The sequence below is a fragment of the Battus philenor genome, unplaced genomic scaffold (assembly GCF_028537555.1).
Source record: "Battus philenor isolate CCGP_79_NKW_IND1 unplaced genomic scaffold, ilBatPhil1.0.hap1 SCAF_11, whole genome shotgun sequence".
In the NCBI taxonomy this organism is placed as follows: Eukaryota; Metazoa; Arthropoda; class Insecta; order Lepidoptera; family Papilionidae; genus Battus; species Battus philenor.
Genome location: NW_027181673.1, coordinates 12,968,483 through 12,991,537, shown reverse-complemented (window position 1 = coordinate 12,991,537; position 23,055 = coordinate 12,968,483). Strand labels below are relative to the sequence as shown.

The 23,055-nt window shown below is 32.2% G+C and overlaps 2 protein-coding genes across 2 annotated transcripts; both read left to right on the top strand.

Annotated features, from left to right (window-relative positions):
- Window positions 1-68: 68 nt before the first annotated feature.
- On the top strand, window positions 69-7,659 carry LOC137931097 (uncharacterized). The gene is made up of 5 exons (XM_068774499.1): window positions 69-273; window positions 2,900-2,999; window positions 3,646-3,897; window positions 5,277-5,406; window positions 7,043-7,659. The coding sequence occupies exons 1-5, from the start codon at window positions 200-202 to the stop codon at window positions 7,600-7,602; spliced, it is 1,116 nt and encodes a 371-aa protein (XP_068630600.1). The 5' UTR covers window positions 69-199; the 3' UTR covers window positions 7,603-7,659.
- Window positions 7,660-11,756: 4,097 nt separating this feature from the next.
- On the top strand, window positions 11,757-23,055 carry LOC137929646 (lysosomal-associated transmembrane protein 4A-like). Its single transcript, XM_068772697.1, has 4 exons — window positions 11,757-11,921; window positions 17,702-17,869; window positions 21,099-21,243; window positions 22,093-23,055. Exons 1-4 carry the CDS (start codon window positions 11,835-11,837, stop codon window positions 22,257-22,259), a joined length of 567 nt encoding a protein of 188 aa, XP_068628798.1. The 5' UTR covers window positions 11,757-11,834; the 3' UTR covers window positions 22,260-23,055.

Below are 23,055 nucleotides of genomic sequence, written 5' to 3'. Positions count from 1 at the left end.
GAAAAAAAATCGCAATAGATAAGATAAGTATAAAAGTTGATAACGTTTCCAGTGTTTTGCGACTTCGCTAGATATTTTAATTCCAATCAAATATTCCACGTTGCGATGAAATATGTTACACGGAACAGTGATGTGATTTGGTGATATTAAATAAATATGTTTTCTCGATGTATGGATAAATTCGTGATAAATTACGGTTATGGAGGTGCAAAAAAGTAATCTTTGTGAGGTGGTTAAGCGCTGTCGGAAGAATATTAAGACCAGGATGCATAAGTAATTTAATATTTATATTAATATTAATATAACGTAAATCTTTTTGCAAGAGAATACATACGACTACCATGGCGTTCTGTTCTGCAACGCTCTTTATAGAGAAATAACTAGGTTATTGTGACCTTTGTTATGTTATGTTTGTTATGTTATGTTCCGAAAATGGCAACTTTTCCTTTTGTTAGTACCTACTGTGTAAGATCTTGTATTTAAAATCTTTGCAAGTTTGTAGTCCTAAATTATGCATGATGCCGATCAATTTAGTAATTATTTGCAGTTATTGTTTGTTATACCGCATTACTATTTATTTTTTACTTGTTATAGTCCACAGTATATATAAATTTTAAATATAAAAAAACTGCCTAAAATTACGCATGATTGGTTTATCAATGGAGTAATCAAATTTAGGTGTATTCTTTTACAATGACTAGAATAGTAAGGATTCAGGAATTACGTTTCGCAGTATGGTACTAGATTTGACCGACTAGGTAACCTATGTTATTGTAACCATATTATATTTTTAATACAGATAATATTTATAATGTCCTGTACATATCCATTACGTATTTCTGCTCAACTAATCAGCGATAAAACTGTTTTGATTATAAACATTGTTTAAATGTCTATGTAGTTTAATGTGGGTTTTCCGATATAAAATGTATACAACGTGTGATTCTTTTATTAGTAGTGAACCGATTGTCGGGAAATTTATTATACAGACATGTTTTTCAAATACAAAATCTTAACAAGCACCAAGTTTACATTGGACTCTTTGAGACTTAGGACGTGTCAAATGTTTCATTGCCCCAATCATTTTATTAATTATTTGCTTTTTAATGGAATCAGGCGTTACCTCGCGGAAGTCCATCCTAAGTAAGATAGGGACCAATATTTAGCCACTTCCGCACATGCAGTGGTAGTCGTGCAATGAAATGCACCGCCCGCCAGCCCGCTGATAAATGCGTATGCGGCAAACAATGCGAATCACACAACCGCCAGTACCAAATTACTCAACACGTGTTTTACCCCACCACGGGGCATCTTCAGGAGTTATGTTACACCGATTAGCGCCAAACACAGTCTCTGGGCGGTGCATTTCAATGCACGACTACCACTGCATGTGCGGAAGTGGCTAAATATTGGTCCCTTTCTTACTTAACTATTTGCATTCCCACTATTAATCGAGTAAGTCTCCATCATCCGCTAAAGATTATTACGTATTGCTGTGACAATCAGAGAGTACAAAGCGGTTAAGTGTCTCTTTTATATGTGACTACCAGGTGTATGCATTTTTTTATAGTTTAACTAAGCGATAGCACCAATAGAAAGCATATAGCCTATTTATTTGACAAGTAAACAATTTTGTTGACCCCATATTAAATGATAATCACACACAAATCACGTTTTGCATACTCGTAAGCCACCCATTTCAACAAATTTGGAGTAGTTATAAAGAGGTTTGAAAGTTTTTCTGCAAAGATATTCATGAATTACATGAAAGATGGGCTGAACATTTAGAAGCCTGTGGCCAATATTTTAAAATTAAAAATGATTTCTATTCTAAATTTAAATGGGAAAAACCCCGTGCACACGCCTAGTAAATATAGAGCCAAGGAAATAGGTGCGATCCCGTATATTCGGATACACTTAAAGATGTTACCTCCGTAAATCTTCAGTAAAAAACCAAGGACACATTGCCGACTCCTATATCCTAAAGAGACATAACGTATTGATTATGACGTGATACGTTTCCTACGTATTTTTGGTCTTTATACTGCACCTTATGGAAGGAATGAAAGGATTGTTAGTTTTTTTTTGGATTCTTCCGTTTGGTGTGGGACAGGGACGTTAAAATTTCGGGTAATAAGTTTTTCAATTAACATTTGTCACCTTTCTTCCTTCACAGTATCTTTCATGCACTTTCTTTTTTTAATCCATCATAAAATCTTTCACTCCATAAGTATTATCGTTTTTCAAACATCACCTTTCATCTGCATTCCCAAAGTATCTCAAATTTTTTATCACATTATTGTTTCCTAGTTTTGTGTTTTGACTTTTGAATCTTAAATTTTATTATATTCTACAACTATTTTATTATTATTCACCTTCAGTACTTTTACATTTATTCTTAAATATTTTACATTTATAAAGGTTTGTTAGGTACGCCTTCATACATAGTTGTGGCCAAAACTTTAGTATTACAGACTAAGTTTATTGAAGTGTCTTCGTTCTTCCTGATCTGATAGGGTGTGTCTGAAATCCTCATAGTTTTGGGTTGAAAGATACATTCACATAGCAGCTCAATTTGATTCTAGCTACAATCAAATTGAGATTTTCTGCCTTCATACTCATGAATTATACTAGTGATCTCTATAAGGCATGAAGTATTGTTAGATAATATTACTAATAAATGATACTCTTAACCTAAAAAGGTTCTTAAATAGGAAGCGGTTGAAAGGAACATCGTTATCGTGATAAATACGAGTATGTATATAACTGCTCAATGTTATTGTATCAAGTGATTTATCTATAACCAGCCATGGTAGAGGTTGTAGAACAGTTGCTGCCTTAAGAATGTAGATGTTTGTCTTTGTTTGTTGTACTTAAGTGATTTCTGCAACTGATTTAGGTATAATAAGAAAGCAAGATGCAACTTGCCCGAAATTCATCTGTACTGCGGGATATGCGACTTGAAGACCGGACTCTATATAAGATCAGTAATCAGTGTGGTGAGTTTTTACTCTTATACCATAGGTTTAAAGAACCTTCGCCCTATTTTTTCTTGAAAGTAAATCTATTTAATGGTTCTTTGGAAGATATCGCCATTTTTGATAAAAGTTGAGATGAAGTTACATTCGCGAATGACGCTTTCTTTTACCGCTGAAATGTTTGCAGGGTTTATTTCATAGATCTTACTTTTATATACAAATATTTACTTAAATTGGTAAACGCATCGTCGTTTAACCTTTTTAATAAGGTTTTATCAGTTGTTGTGGTTATTGACGAGCGTCAGTTCAAGTCTGCAACGAGTTTTCAGAGGAGCTTCATAACAATTATGATCAGAGGATGTTATCTGCTGGACATAGACCTCCCTCATATATTTCTGAAAGAGCTGGTAAGAGGCGACAAGGGTTCAATGTTGGACGACCTTAACATGATATCTGTTCTTTTGGCCACCTTGGCTGGACGTCCTATACTGCGTTTGCTTTCGTTTTCTCTACTCCAGACCATTATGGTCCAAGAAACCGTCTGTTTTGTGTGATGGGCCTAAAGACTGCTGTTTCAAATTGCTGCCTATCTGCTGGCAAATTACCTTATGCCTTATTAGAGTTAGTTACTAAAAGTTTATGGTAAATAATTATGTTTATCTTTCAGTTTATTTACCTCGCAGTTTTGGGAATGAACATAGTTATGCTGTACTTTATAACGAACACGGGTAGGGTTTTAAGCACAATGAAGATGTCAGATCTGGAGAGCTACATCGGAGTGAAGTTCACGGATATCAATCTGAGCATGGAGCGGTTGCACAAGCTCTACATCCTTGTCGTGATTTACCTTATACTTTGGATTATATTTAAAGTTATATATATAATTTGTTTATTCCTCACCATTTTTGCTATTTATATGGTATGAATGCATTATTTTTACATTTTGGTAAGTTAAAATGACTCGTTTTATTTCTGGACTCGTCTCGGTTCAGCTGTCATCGCTTTTTAATCTGGATTACCGTAAATCTTTTAATATCTGCAGACAAGTGCATTATTTGCAGTGTATTATTGTAAAGTGCATTGTATTCATTTTTAAAGATAGTTACTTTTTGCGCAATGTCAATAATGACTATATTTAAAAAATCTTTAAATATCTGCAGACAAGTGCATTATTTGCAGTGTATTATTGTAAAGAGCGTTGTATTCATTTTTAAAGATAGTTACTTTTTGCGCAATGTCAATAATGACTATATTTAAAAATAGTTATTACGTGTAAAAGAGAAAAAAAAATAGATATGTTTTGTTTTCGTTAGATTCGACAGTCAAAATGGCTGCTAGTAGACATTTTGTATTTTTTTTCTGTTTTGGGCTTTAAAAATCCTCAGTTAGTGTTCCTTTTTTATATACAGTAAAAGCTATTTATTTGCGGGGAATAAATACCACAAATATGCAGCGAATACAGAAACCGTGAATACGAAATTGTAATTTTTATTGGAGTCCATTTGACGCCATTTACAAAGGATGTTGGGTTAGATAGCTATTGAAATCCTTTTATAATTATGTATGTACTTATTAGAATTAAATTTTTAGCCGTGAATATACGAATCAGGTCTCATTTTTTAAGTGAAAACGGAAATGAAAAATACGTGAATAAGAATCAACAAACTCACACAATTACTGTACAATAAGTTGGAAACTGAATTTAGTTTTTATTTAGTTTACTTATTCTACTTGTCCTTTTCTGTCGATAGACGCTTACTACGGTACAGGCCTTTCCTAAAAATCGCATTGATGACCGACCTTGCGTTACGAATATGAGACGTGGGGGGCATACGAAGGCTCACGGTCATCCAGAGAGAAATGTAGAGGATTATGCGCATATACTTCGCTACAAGAGCGAATCAGAAATGAGGAAATAATCACGAAATGTAGCTCGAAGAATTGCTCATCGGAAGTGGGAATGAGCGAGGTACATCGCTCGTGTAAACCGATGGCCGTTGAGGCTGAAGGTTTCTCGAGTGGCGACCACGAGTATAGGCAGCTCCACTAAGTGGGCCATCGACATAATGTGGGGTCGCGGGGAGGCCGGTCATTTATATATTATATTAAAAAAAAATAAAAAGTTAGCTATTAACTGTGCAATGATCCCCTACGATCTTCAAAAAGTTTTCTTTCTGAGCTGAAAATAATTGTTTTTAATTTTAATTACGTCACCTTAAAGATTTTTGTTAGATTATATATATATAATAGATTTAATTTATTACATTAATTTGTGACAAGTACATTTGTATGTTTCAGAAAAAATCGAAGATTTTGAAAATCGTAATGTTGTTTAATATTATCAACTGGATTATTGATATTTTGATCTCGTTGTTTGGGACCGTCGTCACGCAGGTTATGCCGAAGTTTCTTCTTCTTGTTGCTTTACGTAAGTTTGAGAGTCAAGACAATTTTTCCTTTTTTTTATTATATTTTTCCCATCTTACCGTTAACTAATAAATTATTTATACAATTTAAAGCAAAGGTAGCCGATTAGTTTAAAACATTGTAATCGGAGCCGGAGGGTTCGATCTCCCATAGACAGGTAAACTTTGATTGAATAGCATGAAAACAAAGCTAGTGAACAGGCATAATCTAGAATAAAAATTCAAATTATGTTTAAAAATTATCATGTCATAATAGAGTATATACCATACAAGGGCAATAAATATTATAAAAAGATTTTGAAATCCTTAATCTTTAAGATGATTCGCAATTAAAAATTTACCAACACAGTGAAATTTTACAAGTAAAGTATATAGATAAAAATTAATCTAAATATGGTATTGGCAAGGTATGTAAAAAAGTATTCATTAAAGGAAAATCGACCACTACATGTTAAATATAGTTAATGTAGTCATTTACTTATTCATTTATTTATGGTAGTTAATCCACTTTGTAGTTCAATTATTAAAGAGTTATAAAAAGTATAGAGCGAGGCGTTCATAGCTGTCCGATACACACAGACACCTTCAGGCTGTATAACATGGTTGTACAGACTTATTAAGACTAGGGGCCACTCGGGCAAATCATGAACTGATGGCGGGCCGGTCGCCAGAAGTATAGGTAATTAAATTTTTTTGGTTTTATTCTGGAATACAATTCAATATTTTTCGAATGTACGAGAGTATTATTTTTGCTGTCGGCGGGCCACTAGTATTCGACCGGCGGGCTGCGGTCTGTGCATCCATGCTGTATAATAATGTCCATCACGCAGTGGTAGCAATATCACGTCACACGAACTCGTGCGTGTATTACACGGACGAGACTCGAGATGCGATCGCAAGATCCATCGATGTGACGAATGTGCAATCGCCGCATAAATACTGGCGTACAACCTGAGGATGGCAATATGGAATAGAGTTAAAGTAGAGATTTTGAGTAGGAGATAATTAAAGTGAATGTAAAACAAAAGCACCGACGCCAATGCCTGTGGAACATCGATGCTAAAAATTAAAAAAGTAGTGAGTTATATATAGGGTGGGCCAAAAATTTTTGCAAATAGCAACACTTGATTTCTCCAAAACCGTGAGAGTAACCGTGGGAGTGCCAACGGCAAGACGGAGCACATCTCGACGATGTAATTTTTAAAAAATAAATTTTAATAAAATGATAATTACGGTAAATAAATCATAATCAAAATAACATTTGTACTTTTATTTCTACACATGTTTCAAAAGTGCAAAAATTTATGGCCCACCCTATACATGCGAGAAATGCCAGAAGAATCCAATAAAAAAAAACTAGAATCAATTTGAACTCCTCTATATCAGTATATTTTAACTAAATAAACATGGCTTCGTGAGAACCGAAAGCGCGTAATCTAAGAAGAACCCATAGTAAACTTTGAAGGGATTTTGCTAGGGATCACATTTACAAATGTCCTTTCTTATTTCTTATCTAATTTTTATTACAACTTAAAAAATCTCTACGTCATGCATGAATTGATTAAAATCTATAAAAGCAAGGTTTTTAGTTCTGCAAGTAGATAAATTATATTCCTCAACGAATTTAATATTTTTTAGTGTTCGAAGGCTACAATATATTGGCTATAAGAAGTGAATACAAACAGATGAGAGGGAAATCGAAACTACTGATAAACCAAATCAATCAGGAAACTGATCCAGTTAACATGTATCCACCATCCCCGGTCACTTTTGAACCTGATCGAAGTATCCAGCGAGATCCAACGAATCTGAAGCATTGTTCAACTTGTTCTTGTTACATTGAGACCATTATACCAGGAACCTTGGAAACGAGAGAAACTCTTGCGCCAGAGTCCGGTTCATCTACTAATGAACCGCTACCGGTGATTGAAGAAAAACCGGTAAATATTAAAGATATCGAAATAATCTTTAATCAGGATTTATTAATGCCACAGCACAGTTCTGTGTTGGAAACTGCGCATTGTTTAAATGAGACATCGGTTACTACAGATCATGTTCAAACGCAAACCATGCCAAAGACTATAGATTTGCCTTCAAATTCAGAGAAAAATTTTGATGATATACCCATTATTTATGATGAAAATCAATTAAATGTTGATGGAAGTCCAGTAGTAGAGTCTAGAATATCTATACGCTGACTTGTAAGTGTCAATTAATTTTATAAGTGCATTTGAAAATATGAAGGAAGTAAATTGAAAAGATTTTAATCGTGTAACTTTGGAATGAAGTTCCGTTTAGTAAATCAAAATAGAAACCAACGTCAACTTCATAAATTGAATACACTATTAACAATTTATGATTGTTTCCTAATGACTCAGTTCAGTCAATAAAACTGATTATTAAGAAACTTCTAACAATAGAAGACGTTAACGTATTATATATTGACACTAATAATTACAGAAATTATCATAAAGGGACCATTATATGACAAGAGAAAAAACATAAAAGATATTTATCATTTACATATCCTGTTAGAATTTAGGACTCAAGCAATGTAACCACTCTGAATTAAGGAATGAAACAGAAAACATTAGGAAATGAGCATCAAAACACGATATTAAAATACAAAAGATGTTTAGCCTATTCTGATTGGACTTAGGTGCGAAGTCTAAAACAACCATTCAGAAACCACGTCTATGAGACATTAAAATTCAAAATACAAAAATATACCTCAACAGATATTAGATAAACAAAAACTTTATAAAGGAACCAGCACAATAGTGATAATATAAAAGATATTTACCATTTATCAACAAATAGACTTCGACTGACCGTCTCTAATCTCTTCCAGAGAGAGAGAGAGAGCTAATATCTCAACAGTGAAAACGTTGTAGTTATAAATATAGATAAACACAGCAGATATTATACATAAATGAATTTGTAAAATCTACAATGAGTCACGGGTATGGTTTGTTAGTACAAATCACTTGGAAGGCGCGATAAACAAAATGTGCTTTTCCAACGTTATCATTATGGATTGACCTTTGTAAATAGTTGGAATCAAAGCTTACACAATATGTAGTTGTTTTGGTAACAATAAAGATAAATTGTTAACAATTATTATTGACCTGTGTTTTTTGTTTTTTATATCCTATTGGGGTAAACCATGTCACGGTGAGGAGGCCACATTCGCTTCCATTATAATGGAAAAGGATGCAAATGAGTCCGTCCTCAAATTCTTTAGGAAAGTTGCACAATATGTAATTAATAGGAATAAAACATAGTTAAACATAAAATATTGTAAGTCTTATTATATATTTAATCTTATTAAGATAGATTTATTAAAATTAAAATAAAAAATGTAAAATTGATGTACATGAGATAAATAAATTAACTAAATAAAGCTGTGATACTGTAATAGAAAATACAACTGAAGTGTTTGAGGATGGTTGAAAGGAATGGAATGATTGAGAAAGGAAGATGGAATTATGGAATGATAGAAGGAAGAAAAAAGATATTGTGAACTATGGAAGACGAGGACGAAAATAAAAAATTCATGTGGAAAAAATTGTTAAGAAATAAAAAACCCTGTTACCAACAAAATAGGGGTGGAAGGAGAGGTCCCAATAGCGGAGGCCTCATAATAACAACAACAACAACAACAACAACAACTACTAATAATAAAACCATGTCACGGGTCTAACGTCACTAAAGAATTTTTGTATAACATTTGTTGCTACAAGGTGTCGAGGCCTTTGCAGTTTCAATTGTAAAAGCGATAGAACGTCAGTTATAATTACACTTTGAGATATATTTTGTTAGTTATGTATACTTGAAATATTTAAATGTACATTTTTTAAACGCCTTAAAAATTACTCCGAGCAATGGAGAAGGTTATGCTCGGAGTTTCCATGCAAGATCGAATCAGATTAGGGGATCCGCGGAAGAACCAGGGTCACCGACGTGGCACGAAGAATTGCTCGTCTGAAATGGCAGAGGTCGGTGTTCATCGCTCATGCAACCGTTGAGCCAAAAGGTGTTCGACTTGCGACCACGAGTTGGAGGATGCGGTCCTCGTGGGGGAAATACCCCCACTAGGGGGACTGACGATCTCAATAAAGTCTCAGGAAGTCACTTGATGCAAGTGCAGGACTGGTCTTCGTGTCTATTTTTGGGACAGGCCTATACCTTGCAGTAGGCGTTTATCAGATGAATTTTAAATATGTTCAGGTGATGCTGCTTTTTATTGTCCGTGAATATTTCCTAACAGCGACCACAAGAAGAGATAGCGGGCACTACTTCATACACCATTTCGACGACGGAAAAATTACATTTTAAACTAATTGAAAATATGTATTGGACCATTCCATAGAGTATATGAAACAATTGATTTATTAAATGATTATTACAACGTAGATTATTAATTTTTACAAGCGGTGACTTCAATGTGAATACACAAGACAATGGCATCATCAGTATCATATAACACATCATCTGTAGTTGACTACGCATGTAGTTTTAATTAAAAAATATGGTCAAAGTAACAATGTAAGGAAATATATATATATATTAAGAATATATTTATGTATTATCTTAATTTCAAGTGTTAGTATAAATATATTTTAATATATTAAGTCGTAAGTAATTATTTAGAACTTTCAGGTATTTTTTTGTTTTATATATTTAAAAAAAATTTAATGACTATACATTGCAAATTAAAGTTTATCAAACATATTTCCAGAAAAAGTGTTTTTTTTTTTTTAATAAATATAAGTAAAATTGAATTGGTACGAGTAAAATAGAAAAATCGAAACCGGATTGACCGATTCGGCATTTTTTTTTAAATTCGCTGAGGTACATGAAAGGTTCTCACAGAGGGAAGAAATGAAAAAAGACGAGTTATTAGTGAAAACAATACTTTTCTTTTCATATGCGTCCGTTTAGACACAAAGCCATTTGACATTAATTAAAACCGAAAAAAGGCGTAGGTTGACATTATATTGTTTATTATAGGGCATTATAATGAAAACATTATTAAATTTTAACGTCTTGCAGTGTACAAAATAGAAATTTATTACTATAAGTATTTGTTGATTATTAAAACAAAGAGGAAAAGAAAGTTTTTTTGGAATAAATATAACGGTAAAGTGATTTTGTACAAAATATTAACAATATGGGCCCTTACTCACATCTGTACCGTATTACAAGTTTACCCAGTGTTTCCCAACGTGGGACCTGAGCTCGGTGGGAAGTGAAACAAAAATGGACTCGACATTTCGCGTTCATATCAAAAACAAATATGTTACATAGGGGAGCGTAGTTACTAGTAGTATAGAATATATACAGTATCGTATAGTCGGTGGTTTAGAGAAATGTACGGATCCTGTTCAGTTGACTCATTTGAAGGGTTAATATTATAATGTTCATCAATAATAATAATAAAGCCTTTTATTTCCACATCTTTTCATACCTTTATTTTGCATTGGAAATGTTATTAATAAATTAATACCTTTATTTATGACTGACAGTTAATAAGCAGATGTTTGTTATTGTGGGATGTGGCCCCTATTTGGATGAAGTGCTTCTTCAACTTCTTCCATGCGTCTCTTTCTCTGTCTTTGGTCAACTAGTATTTCCATGCTATTTCGATTATGTTATCAGCTCACCATCTATGTGATCTTCTCTAACTTGTCTTTCCTGCTACTCTTATCCAATTTTTTGACTCTATGGTCCAACGGTTGTCGTTCAACGTTTCGATATATGTATCCGGTCAATTGCCGCTATGATTTCAGGGTACGTATAAACGCAACATTTATTTTAGTTTCTTGACGTATTACATCACGTTTTCATTTATTGTATATTTATTATTTTTAATGCGCTTCTCTCCATAATTCTTTGCATTGTCTGGATGTTTAGTTTTAGATTTAATTTAGTTATAGAATTTAATACCTGTCTTTTACCTTGTTGGTCATGCATGGCTACAAAGACTTTTACACTCGTATACATTTAACACTGTTAAATTTAATTTCAAAAGAGCAACTGTTGAAAACCTTGCGGGCTGTTTTAACGGATCAGCATTCCAAGGCTGTAGTTTACTCAAGGATCGACAATACTGGCCTTTGAAAAATAATTGACGATTTAAAAGTGTAAAAAAATAAAAAAAGGAACCTGACATACGTTTTATTTATTTCGAATTCCGTAGGGAATATTAGTAAATAGAAAAAAAAACGTCTCCAACCGTCATGCAATGGTTGGAAATCTTATCACAAAAGCATATAAACGTTTAGCTTACGTCTATAAATATCCCGGGAAACATGACGAATGTTGGTCGCCCCATAAATACATCAGCGCACCGCTCTATTGGTCAGTACGTTGGAGATCGTGGTCACGGTCGCAAGGATTTGTTGTCTGTGTTGTGTTTGTTTCGGAAATGTATTGCGAGATACCCAAACTACTAAGATGTTGCTTCTGTCTGCCGCTAAGAAAAGGTGTTTTAATCTTCGGATATATAAATATAGTAAGTATACTGTTTGGTGCCATAAAATACCGCTATTAATCTGGTGCAATTTGATATAATATACACTTGTAAGGCAGTGTGCACATTGAGTTGTAAAATTTAATACAAAACTTTGTTACATACTATTGTTTGAATTAAAACAGGATATAAACAGTTATGTGAGTTTTGAAATTTCGCGTTCTTTAAATTTCCGAATAATGTTATTGTAGGCAACATTTTTACGTGTGGAAAAGGATATAGTGAAATTAATATATATTTAATATTATTGCGTAGTGGAAGAAACGCTATATATATTTCTCTAATTTTAATGATTAATGTTAATAATAATAAATAAATTTAATTTTCGACTAATTCTTAAATACTTTTTAAATTTGGAATTGATATTTAAATATGACAACATTAACACGTTTAAATAAAATTACTTTTAAAAATAAAAGCTTGATCGGTAACAGATTATAAAAATTAAAAATAAATACGGAATATATAAATTAGTAGGTGTTATAAGATGACAGTTTTCTAGCATTATATAGAATACATTTAACTACAAGGATATGTCCGTTATCAAATTTTAGCTCGAGTAGCTGCATGAAGCGTTGTATCGCTTAAGTAATTTGCATCTTCATTAGCTTTGTTCTCTCTATTGCTTATTTAATAAGATAAACTTAATAAATTTAATATAAAATTAGTAATACCTCGATTTTATTGTTAGAATGAATAAGGGTTTAACCTTGGGTAAGATCATACGTTACAAAACCGAACTGAGTTTCATGAGGAAGCTCTGAAGTTTAGTTGCTGTAATTTCTCTACGGGATCTTATCAGAAATGAGATGATTCGAAGACGAAAGTAACCAACATACCGCAGCGTTGTGGCAGTGGCAGTGGCAGGTTCTGAAGAGCAGATTATGAACCGGCACAGCGTAAGATGACCACCATCAAAAGTAGACGGACGACCTTGTTAAGGTCAATGGAAGACGTTGAATGCCGACCTCCTTTGGAATCTCAGGGGCAGACATACGTCTAGCAGTTGATGTCTTACAATAGAAATGATGATGATGATGGAAGAGGACTAGACTAAGTGACTTTATCGCTCTGAAGCTACAAACCTGGCTAGGTTATAAACGTCCAAATAAAAAGAGTGTTAATATTAAAAAAATAAAAATATTTACGTTTACAAATTCTTAACCTTTGTCTTTATGTCTTTAAACTGGTCTAAAATGGTAAAATTTGGTTACACACTGTTTTCTTTGTTGTTTCTTATTATTTATGTTATTAATTTATTATTATATCCGTTTTATTGATGCAATTGATGTAAAGACTATTCGGTTAACATGTTGAAGCTGAGGTTCCTAAGTGAATGCTCATTCCAGGTACAATCCAAGATTTTTTACATTATCGCTAAACGAGAAAATGGTATTTTACAAGTTTAATGTTCTAGAGCTGCTATTATAATTAAAAAATGAAAGATAGATTTTAAATATTTAATTACTAATAAATTTATTTAATAATTGACACCAACGAAATAACTAAAGATTTGTTTATAGATATCATGACTACATAAACAGAATAAAAAATAAAATGTAGTTTCATGTAATCGGGCTTAGGTATAGTTAAATTAATTTTTTGTAAGAATGCCACGTTTTTCATTTTGATTAAAAGTAAATTATATGTAGTTTCATATGTAAGAACCATTTATTTAGGTTATTAAAAAAGGTACCAAAGTTTTGTTACTTGAAAATATAAAAAGAGCAGAGTAACTTTTAGATATAAAGATTTATGTTAACTCAAGAGCGTGAATTACAAATACACATCAACATAACCTCAAAAATTTTAAATACTATAGTAATATGCTATTAGCAGAGAATAAAAATTTCAATCCATAAAATAAATAAATATTTACTCGATATGATGCGTGACATTCAGATAATAATAAATGAACAAAAAACCGTTTAATAATAAATAAATGATTAATATCTAGTAATTAAAGTATTATAACATACTAACTTTTTAAATTAGGTTAAAATATACAGGTAAATTCATTTATTGTTTATATGATTATTATTTTAAAAAAATCGTTTTTTGGTTAACCTTACCCGTATTTTTTTAATTAATTTGTGTATTTATGTAATACAGCTAATTTAGCAATCCTAAATAAACAAATTGAAATAAAATAACGGTGATACGATTTCGTAAAGATTTTGCTTATTTGTCAAAAGTGCATTGATCCCAAAAAAAAAACAAAAATGCGAAGAACATTTCGTCCATAAGTCCACGGCAAAGATTGTTTTATATATTCATTCAGGTCAGCGCCCCTTCACGTAAATGGCGCTATCGAAACCGGCTGACGGTTCTGTTAAATTATTATTAAGTATTATGTCCTTCCTGTGGTCAGTATTAGTATATTTTTGATGTAACTACGCGAAATTTGCTCTCACATTTTCTGCTATGTGTATGTATTATTCATTCTAGATAATTCCGACGCTATAAATATATTTAACACATTTTTTATATTCTTAACTTACTAAACCTTTCTTACCTATATAACATTATGAATTACTGATGTGTCCTTATCCATTTTACCCTGAACTGTGTTTAAATTATACTGAATCCAATAAAAAGTTTTATAGTAAATGTTATACATATTGAACTGCATAATAAATCTCAATATATTTAGTAAAATATCTTATAATTTGTTGATTATTATGGTCACTGATCGTAGACCTAGTACGTTTAGTAAGTACAAAAAGCAGTATAGCTATTTTTAAAGAGCAGTTAGCTCTTTTTCTGTTGACATTAATAGTTAAAGACTTTGAGTTCATCTTCTTATAGCAATTGAGCTCGTGGACCCTCTGCTTTCATTTTAAAATTTTACAATTTCGCTTACTTCCTTTCATCTACGTATCTCATTCTTGATTCGATCTCTAAGAGAAATTCCGAGCATGGCTGTCAACGTGATTTAATGAGCGACTCTGTGCTTACCAATGATGCTCAGAATAATATAAATAACTTATTTTAAGATTAATTTCTTCTTTGTTTTTAAAAAGAAATGTATAAAATTTCCAGAGCCAATTTTCATGCTTTTGTTTCGTGTATGTCGCCACCGGGACTTGTTGAGTAGCGATTCCTCATGAACATAGCTCGGAAATCGTCGAGTAAAAAATCTCCGCTTAGCTTGATGAGAGAATAGACTCCGCTAAACTTTCGACTACAGTCATCCTGGAAATTTGGAAGACTGGGTTCGGAGTCAGCAGCGAGGTACGCTACATAGCGTGGTGGCTGTGTCTCGTTCTGTTCAGCGATGAAATGTGCAAATATATTGCCAAATGTCTCAAAAAAAACAACACTTGGATAACACGCTTTCTTATAAAAGATTAGTCAAAATAATCAACAATGACCTATCATCTTGATACAAAACGTTCCTATGGTGCGATGACTCAGGAAACCACATGCCCGCTGCATGCAAATCCCAGACGACGGTTTTCAAATAAAGTTAGTGGAGCTTTGAAATAATTTTTTACGCACCAGACATTGGACAAAGGATTGAACAATCTTTATTGTGATTACTCTATTTAGAATTCTTAGTCAATACATATTAATTTCTAGCAGTAGTTCCATTTATCACCATAATATTATATGATGAGTCTTGCTTCCATCTTTTACGGCTGGCATACACCGCTTGAACTGGATATTTTTCATAAACGGACCAAGTCATTTAGAAAACTCTTGCCTATTATATAATTCCTATAGTTTATTTACTGCATTTTTTTCTTTTACATCGCCTTATTATCTTTTTATTTTATTTTTGTTACGTGTATAGTTTTAATTCGAATAATATTTTATTGAATCCAATAGTGAAGATGTAAATAAAAATAAATGAAAATACATAGGGTCAGTAATACCGTAAAATAAAATAAATTAAAGTAGATAAAGGTAAATAGTATTTTAAGGACGTTAAATTTAAGAAATGTAATAAAAATGTAAAAAATCAGCAAAAATACAAAATAAGAAGGAGGTAAATAAAAATAAAAATTGTAATAATTTTAAGAAGAACCTACTGTAAAATTTTGGGAGTGGAAGCGAAGGGAGGAAAGAGGCAAGTAAGTTAAGTAAGAAAAGGACCAATATTTAGCCACTTCCGCACATGCAGTGGTAGTCGTGCAACAAAGTGCACCGCCCACCAGCCCGCTGATAAAAGCGCATGCAGCAAACAATGCGAATTACACTCCACTACTTACTCCACGGGGCATCTTGACTCTGTGTTTGGCACTAATCGGTGTAACATAACTCCTGTAGGTGCCTCGAGGAGGGATGAAACACATGTTAAGTGATTTGACGGTGGTTGTTGGGTAAGTCGCAATCAGCGGGCTGGCGGGCGGTGCACTTTGTTGCACGACTACCAATGCATGTGCGGAAGTGGCTAAATATTGGTCCTTTTCTTACTTAGGATGGACTTCCCCAAAATATCGCCTGATTCCATTAAATATACAGGTAAGTTAGAAGAATGTTAGACATTGTGATGAAAGATTGAGAAAGAAAGAATGATATAATGATTAATGCAATGAGAGGAAAAAAATATAAAACATGAGAATGTGAAAAAATTATTTAAGATAAAAATAGACCCTGTCCCTCAATAAATAGAGGAGAACGAGAAAAAACAATCAAAATAAGTGAAGATGTTATATGCATCTGTCCATTGACGTCCACAGGCATTGGCCTCCCCTAAAACTAAACGTATCCATTGAATGATGTTCTACTGCGAGCTGTTATGATGATATTAGTTCCGCTTTTAAGAATCTATCTTATTCTATGCAATCACTGGATACTATTCTGAGTGACTGGCATTAAGTGTAAAAGCTGCAAAGCGGGAAATGTATATCATTTGTAAGCAAGAAGCATAAGTGGTATTTCAAACCATAAGTGGACTTTTTGAAATACGTTCCAAATTTTTTTTTTCTATTAGAATACGACTGATAACTTCAGGTAGTACAGTCTGCAAAAAAAAATTATTGTTTAAGCATATAGAATCCCACTGCAAGTCACAGGCTTCCCTCAAAGATATTTATCAGGGATATAGCATAGTCGCCACGCTCGGCAGGCGGGTTGGCGTTGTGGTCTTATAGTACGCAAAGCTGCTGCCAATTCTCTAGAAGCTTGTTCCTGGGCAGTGGCAATCCTATATAATCAATGCAAAAAATGTAAATTATATAAGATTATATCATCGAAGACGATCACGAGTCGCAGTCCCCTACCGCTAGGTTAATACTACTCACAGTTAAAAGTACAAAACTGTTATTTACGTATATACCAGCTTTAAGATTAGCTGTGATATTGTATGTTTTTAAACGGTTTTATTTAGTTCGACCCGTACGGAATTTATTTGGGTCAAAATTAGAAATTGAAACTTAAGCACCTTCCCGTTGTCAGATTGGTCTGAAATTTAGATGACAATACAATATAATAAAATCAATAACATTATAAATCTAAGATGGCCGCCGATACAAAATGGCGGATTACATATTTTTCCTTAACCCCCTCAATATGGGTATCAAATGAAAGGGCTACACTAGTAAAACACGATGATTATGTCAAAATTTAAAATTCAAGATGGACGCTGTTCCAATATGGCGGACTAGGTACATATTTCACCACAACCACCACAATATGGGTATCAAATAAAATCGTTTAAGGCCGTTTAACTTAAAAGTTTTTTTTACCGTTTTTTGTTTACGTTGTTGATGTTACTGAAACATAAAAAAATATGTATTCATATATTTTGTTCGCAGATTTTTTCAATATTAATGCTGTCACTGTACAGCTATTCGGTGCATCATGAGATGGGTTTCACCATGGTGTACCATGGTTCAACCGCCTCCCTTGAGGATGCGGTGTGCGTTGGTATCTACTGCATCGAGATCATTATGAACATCATCTTGGTTTATGGTGCTCACATGGTAAGAAATTATATAAATGTGATAAAAGTATGTGATTTATAATGGAAGCATCTGTTACGTAAAATGTTATGATTTATACAAATGTTTGTAACTAGTTTATGGTATCAGATTTTAGTTTAAAACTTATATTACTCAGGAACCGTATGTCTGTGTTTAATATTGTCTTATGCTGTAAATTTTAGATTGATATTTGGGGATAATGGAGTCAGGTTAAAAGCGACAAATGAGTGAATACATGTATAGCTCACTTGTCACCATATATGTTTTACAGCTTTTATACCTATTTCCAACCACCATGTATTTTCAAAATTAAACTCTATTGGAATACGACAGATCAATAGTTACTGGGAGTAAAAACTTTTAAGGAACAGATAATAAACAATAATCAATGTAATAGTTCGAATTTTAAAATCGCTTTTTCTCATTATATCATCATTGTGTTATAGATATAGACGATGGTGTATCATACATAAATTGACAGCACGTGACTTATACATTCACCCCTTAAAAGATTTATCACCTGTAACTAATTATCCTGTAGAAGAGGTGGCTTAGAGACTTAAAATTTCGCAGGAATATTCCTTTGGCCAAATAGACTTTAGCTAAGAATTTCTTTATCAAAATATAGTTCTTATGGATATAAAAATAAGACAGAATAATTTTTTGGTATGTCACAAAATTCCCAAGAATGGATTTTATGAAATAACAGCCAAAAAAGCAGTGTATGCCACGCGTAGCTGGTAGGGGACAGCTAGTGCTTTTATAAAGGACCTTACAGGATAACGAACCTCATATCGTCAGATTTTATATATATTCTAAATATAATAAAACATTTGGGACTGAATTACAACAAATCATGTTGTAAATTGTACATAACGAATTATAAGTATAGATTAAATCGTAAGTATTAAAATTGACAATGTCTATTTTGACAGCTGTAGTATTAAATTCAGCCATCTTTAATTATTTTCTTCATCATTATCGTCATCATTTCTGCAATAGAACGTCCAGTGCTGGACATAGCTCTTATTATATACTTCCAATTAGACGTGTTTAAAGCAGCTTATATCTAGCGTCGGATGACAATAACAAGGTCGTATTTCCATCTTCAAGATGGAAATTCTACTGTTTTTTTTGCTAATCCGTGGCATCCTCTCCAGAACCTTATTACTTTAGTTTAATTTAACATAATAAAATTGAAATACTGGAACAATCATAGCTGATGCAATTTGTCAAAAAATACGTTGTCTATTCTTTTCTAATATTTATCTATATTTACCTGTGAATGCGAAGAAGTACATTTATTTAAATACAAAAAATATATTGTTAGCATTAGCTAGATTAAAAAAGATTGATTACAGTAATTCCGTGTGTTTATGGTCAGGATGCAGACAATTTTTGACAATAATAAAGTTGTTACACCGTACTGGAATTGTCAGCTAATGATGTCATTCCAGCCAATAACCAACCGCCATTTTCCCGGCACCGAGTGTGATATGATGGTAAAAATAGAAATATAAATTAATCTCGTCGTCTTTGATAGATCATGACTACAAGCATTCAGCCATATCACTTGTCAGCAATGAAACGGGAGGACAATAGCATTTGAAATTATTTCAGATAGTATGTGTGATTTCATAGATAATAACAATAATAAATAAAACAAAAATGGCGACTAAATTAGCAAATACAACATTTTTTTCTTTTAACTGATTATTATAATTGTTTTTAATTCTCTTTTTTAGTCTTGGTCTCATGTATCTCATACAATTTAATTACATGACCAGCGCCAGTCCATTATGGCCACAATAGTTTTTTTTTTAATAATTCATGCGTGTTCGAATTTAAATTCGAATGACGATTTTAATTCATTGTTAGGGAAAGAGATCTTTAGTTATTATTTATTTCCTGTCTGTTTGAAAATGACTTTAACAAATGGTTCAATAATCAGTTTCGCTGAAATAAATAACTAAATTAGAAAGTAAATTATCTACACGGGTATATATCTTTTTAATTTGCGCATCTTATGGTTCTCTATTTAAATTGCATTAAGTAGGTTTTAACCTATAAATAAAACTGTTCCAAATTATTTCATGAAAATTGCATTTTTTACTCAATGAAATAATAGAAAATTAATTAACAACTATAGTCCGTATATAAACCTAGACTTAAAACGTTGGGTTATTATAGAAAGCATTTTTTTAAAAAAATTCTCCATAACCCGGCTAGAACGTAAATCCGTGATATACTATACAAAGACTCGGAAATGAATACCTTTTGTTGTGCATAGTATATTATAGAATCCATTTAACTCAATTCTTAACTAAAAATTAACTTCTTTACTCTGCATCCAATTAATAGATCTCTGTAAATAATTAAATAAATAATAATAGATAAACCAATTTACAGTACAATTACATACGATATATGTCTTGGAACATCCTTACTATAGACTCTGGATACATGCCGCTTCCGATCCTGTTTAGCTATAAAGATTTTTGCAAACAATTACGCTGTCGCCTCTTTAAAACTTTTACAATTATAAGCAATCACACTGTATACCAAAATGTTACGTGTATATAAAAAGATGCCAACATTAAAAATTAATATAAAAATTATCATTGCGGTATTATGAAAAAACTAATTAAGCTGTTTTTATTCCGGAAAGAGTTCATTCTACTGCAATCTTCCGGAAAACGTAATGTTGACCGGATCCTAGTTCGAGTCGACTGTTTCGTTTGGCCTTCAGTTTGTCCAGTAATGATGTCATCGCTGTAAAACGCTAGTGGCGACATCAATTTACAGGATAAAAGAGATTTTTAAAAAGAGTTTTGTTATAAAACAATAAATGGGTTTACATACAAGCAAACTTGTACATATATCTTTAATAAAATTGTATAATGTAAGAAAACATTGGAAACATTTCATCTGTGGTTAAGAAATCACTTATAAATTTTATTTTGCATCTTACCTTTTACATTTGTTTTCTGTCTCATTTAATAATGAATTATATCTTCTTTTTTTGGGGGAGGGGGGTAATATGTTTATATACGATTTTAAGTTTTGTTATTGCATTTGTGACTAACATTTTAATATTTAACCTCTTTTGATAACGTTTGACATACTACATGTACTCGTATTATGTATCTTTGGTATTAGATGTTCTCTAATCTATTTTCGATTTTATCAATAATATTTCGATTAAAAACGATGTATCGATTTGTTTCAGAGAAATGTGCTGTATTTAAAAATGTTCTACTATTATGCGATAGCAACGGTTTTGATGACGTTCATCATCCAAGTGCTAGGATTAACGACTTCCCAACACATAGGCATCGTGATTGAAATGGTGTCTCTGTATGTAACCGGCTTATGTAAGTATATGAACACTCACACTAAGTCCTTTATTACGGAATTTCATTTTTTTAATGATGTACAGTAAAAAGGTTATATAGATCATAAAAAATATTTACATTCGTTTTTCAATATACCAATGTAGTTTTCGATTTTGACAAAACAGTTAGTTTTTATATGAGCTTCCAATTGTTATATTGAGCTATCAAGGTGTTGCTTGCTGATCCCCTGTTTCTGTTTGATATTCACGTCAAAGTTTTTTTGGTATGGCAACACTTAAGTTTGTTGTATTACCATGTTCTTGATGTTGTAGTCCAACAATTTTATTAGGAGTGTCAATTTTTTCATCATGGTTCTTCTGTGTTCTTTTTCCTGTGGCGCTACGACTCTTTATAGGTTCTGGTTTCCCCCACAATCCCTTTTTATCTCTCTCTATTCTTCTTCGTTGTTTGCTAAGATGTCGGAAGGAAGCTTCCGATACTCCTGAGATCTTTTTCTAAACATTCCAGCCACTTCTTCCTGGGTCTTTCTCTGAATCTTTTTTGATGCGGAGTACACTTCAATGATGGCGAAAATTATTTTTAATTTTGTGATTTTTGTGATAATTTATTTTTGTCTATTTACAAAATATTTTTTACTTGTATATTCAGACTCGATTCATCTAATATTTTTGAAAGTAATATCGATTGGATTTGTGTGTAATTCAAGTAAATATATATTTTAAATGAGAACTAATTATCAACACCCGAACGATTCGGTATTTTCACATGTTAGTAAATATTACAACATATGTCCATATTATTTTCATAATTTTTTTTATTCTTTTAAAAAGTGATAAAATTTTAAAAAATATCTTTATTTTACGACAGGTTTACACTTGTACCTGATACTCGTAGTCAGGAGTCTGCTCGCCAAGTTGGTGATGTCTGACTCTCACGCGTATGAGAACCAGCTTCAGCAGATTGTCAGCGGCGACCTGAAGATCGAGGGCAACGGAGTTTATCCTAGTACTGTGGTGCCGAATGATCAAGTGTAGTTAACACCTTTCTCTTTGTAACATAACGTTTAAACTAGGCTTTAGCCATTAAAACATGCAAATAACGATTAATTTTAAAATTCCAATCCATTATATAATAAATATTTATTATGAAATATATCTCTTATTGAGTTCAAGTTGATTTTACTATCTATTCGGGTGACATATGACTTATACCCGAGTACAGACGATACAAACTTATTGAGGTTATAAATACCACATGCACTTTTAAAAAGAAATAAAACTACATGACTAAATAAATAGTGATGTATTTTAGAAGTAAACACATCATTCTATAAAGTCATTTATATTTTATTAGCTTATACTATTAAGAAGAAGCTTTCTGAAGATTATCTAGGATCATAATTGTAATGGCGGGGCAATTGCAGGGCGATTACAGCATATTTACATACCAAGTGTTAATAAAAAAATAATTTATCAAATATGTTATTGGTCCAACACTTATTTAACCTCCCTTTCTCGTAATTTAAATTTAAAATTATAATTACTTTGTATTATAATACAAATATCAAAAAAAAACTTTGTATAAAATTATAACTGTCATTATTTACCTGTCAAAATGTTGTTGTCAAAAAGACTTTTTTTTTAATTATTAGGCAAAGGTTTCTTTTTGTTTATCATGGACGCGATTTGATTATTTGTAAGTACGTCTCGTCTTTTATTTTATATAATTGTAAATATTAGAGGTAAGAATTAAATATTTTTAATGTTTCGTGACCAAAGATATGATAAAATTTTATAAGAAAATTAAATAATGAGACTTGAATATGTAAAG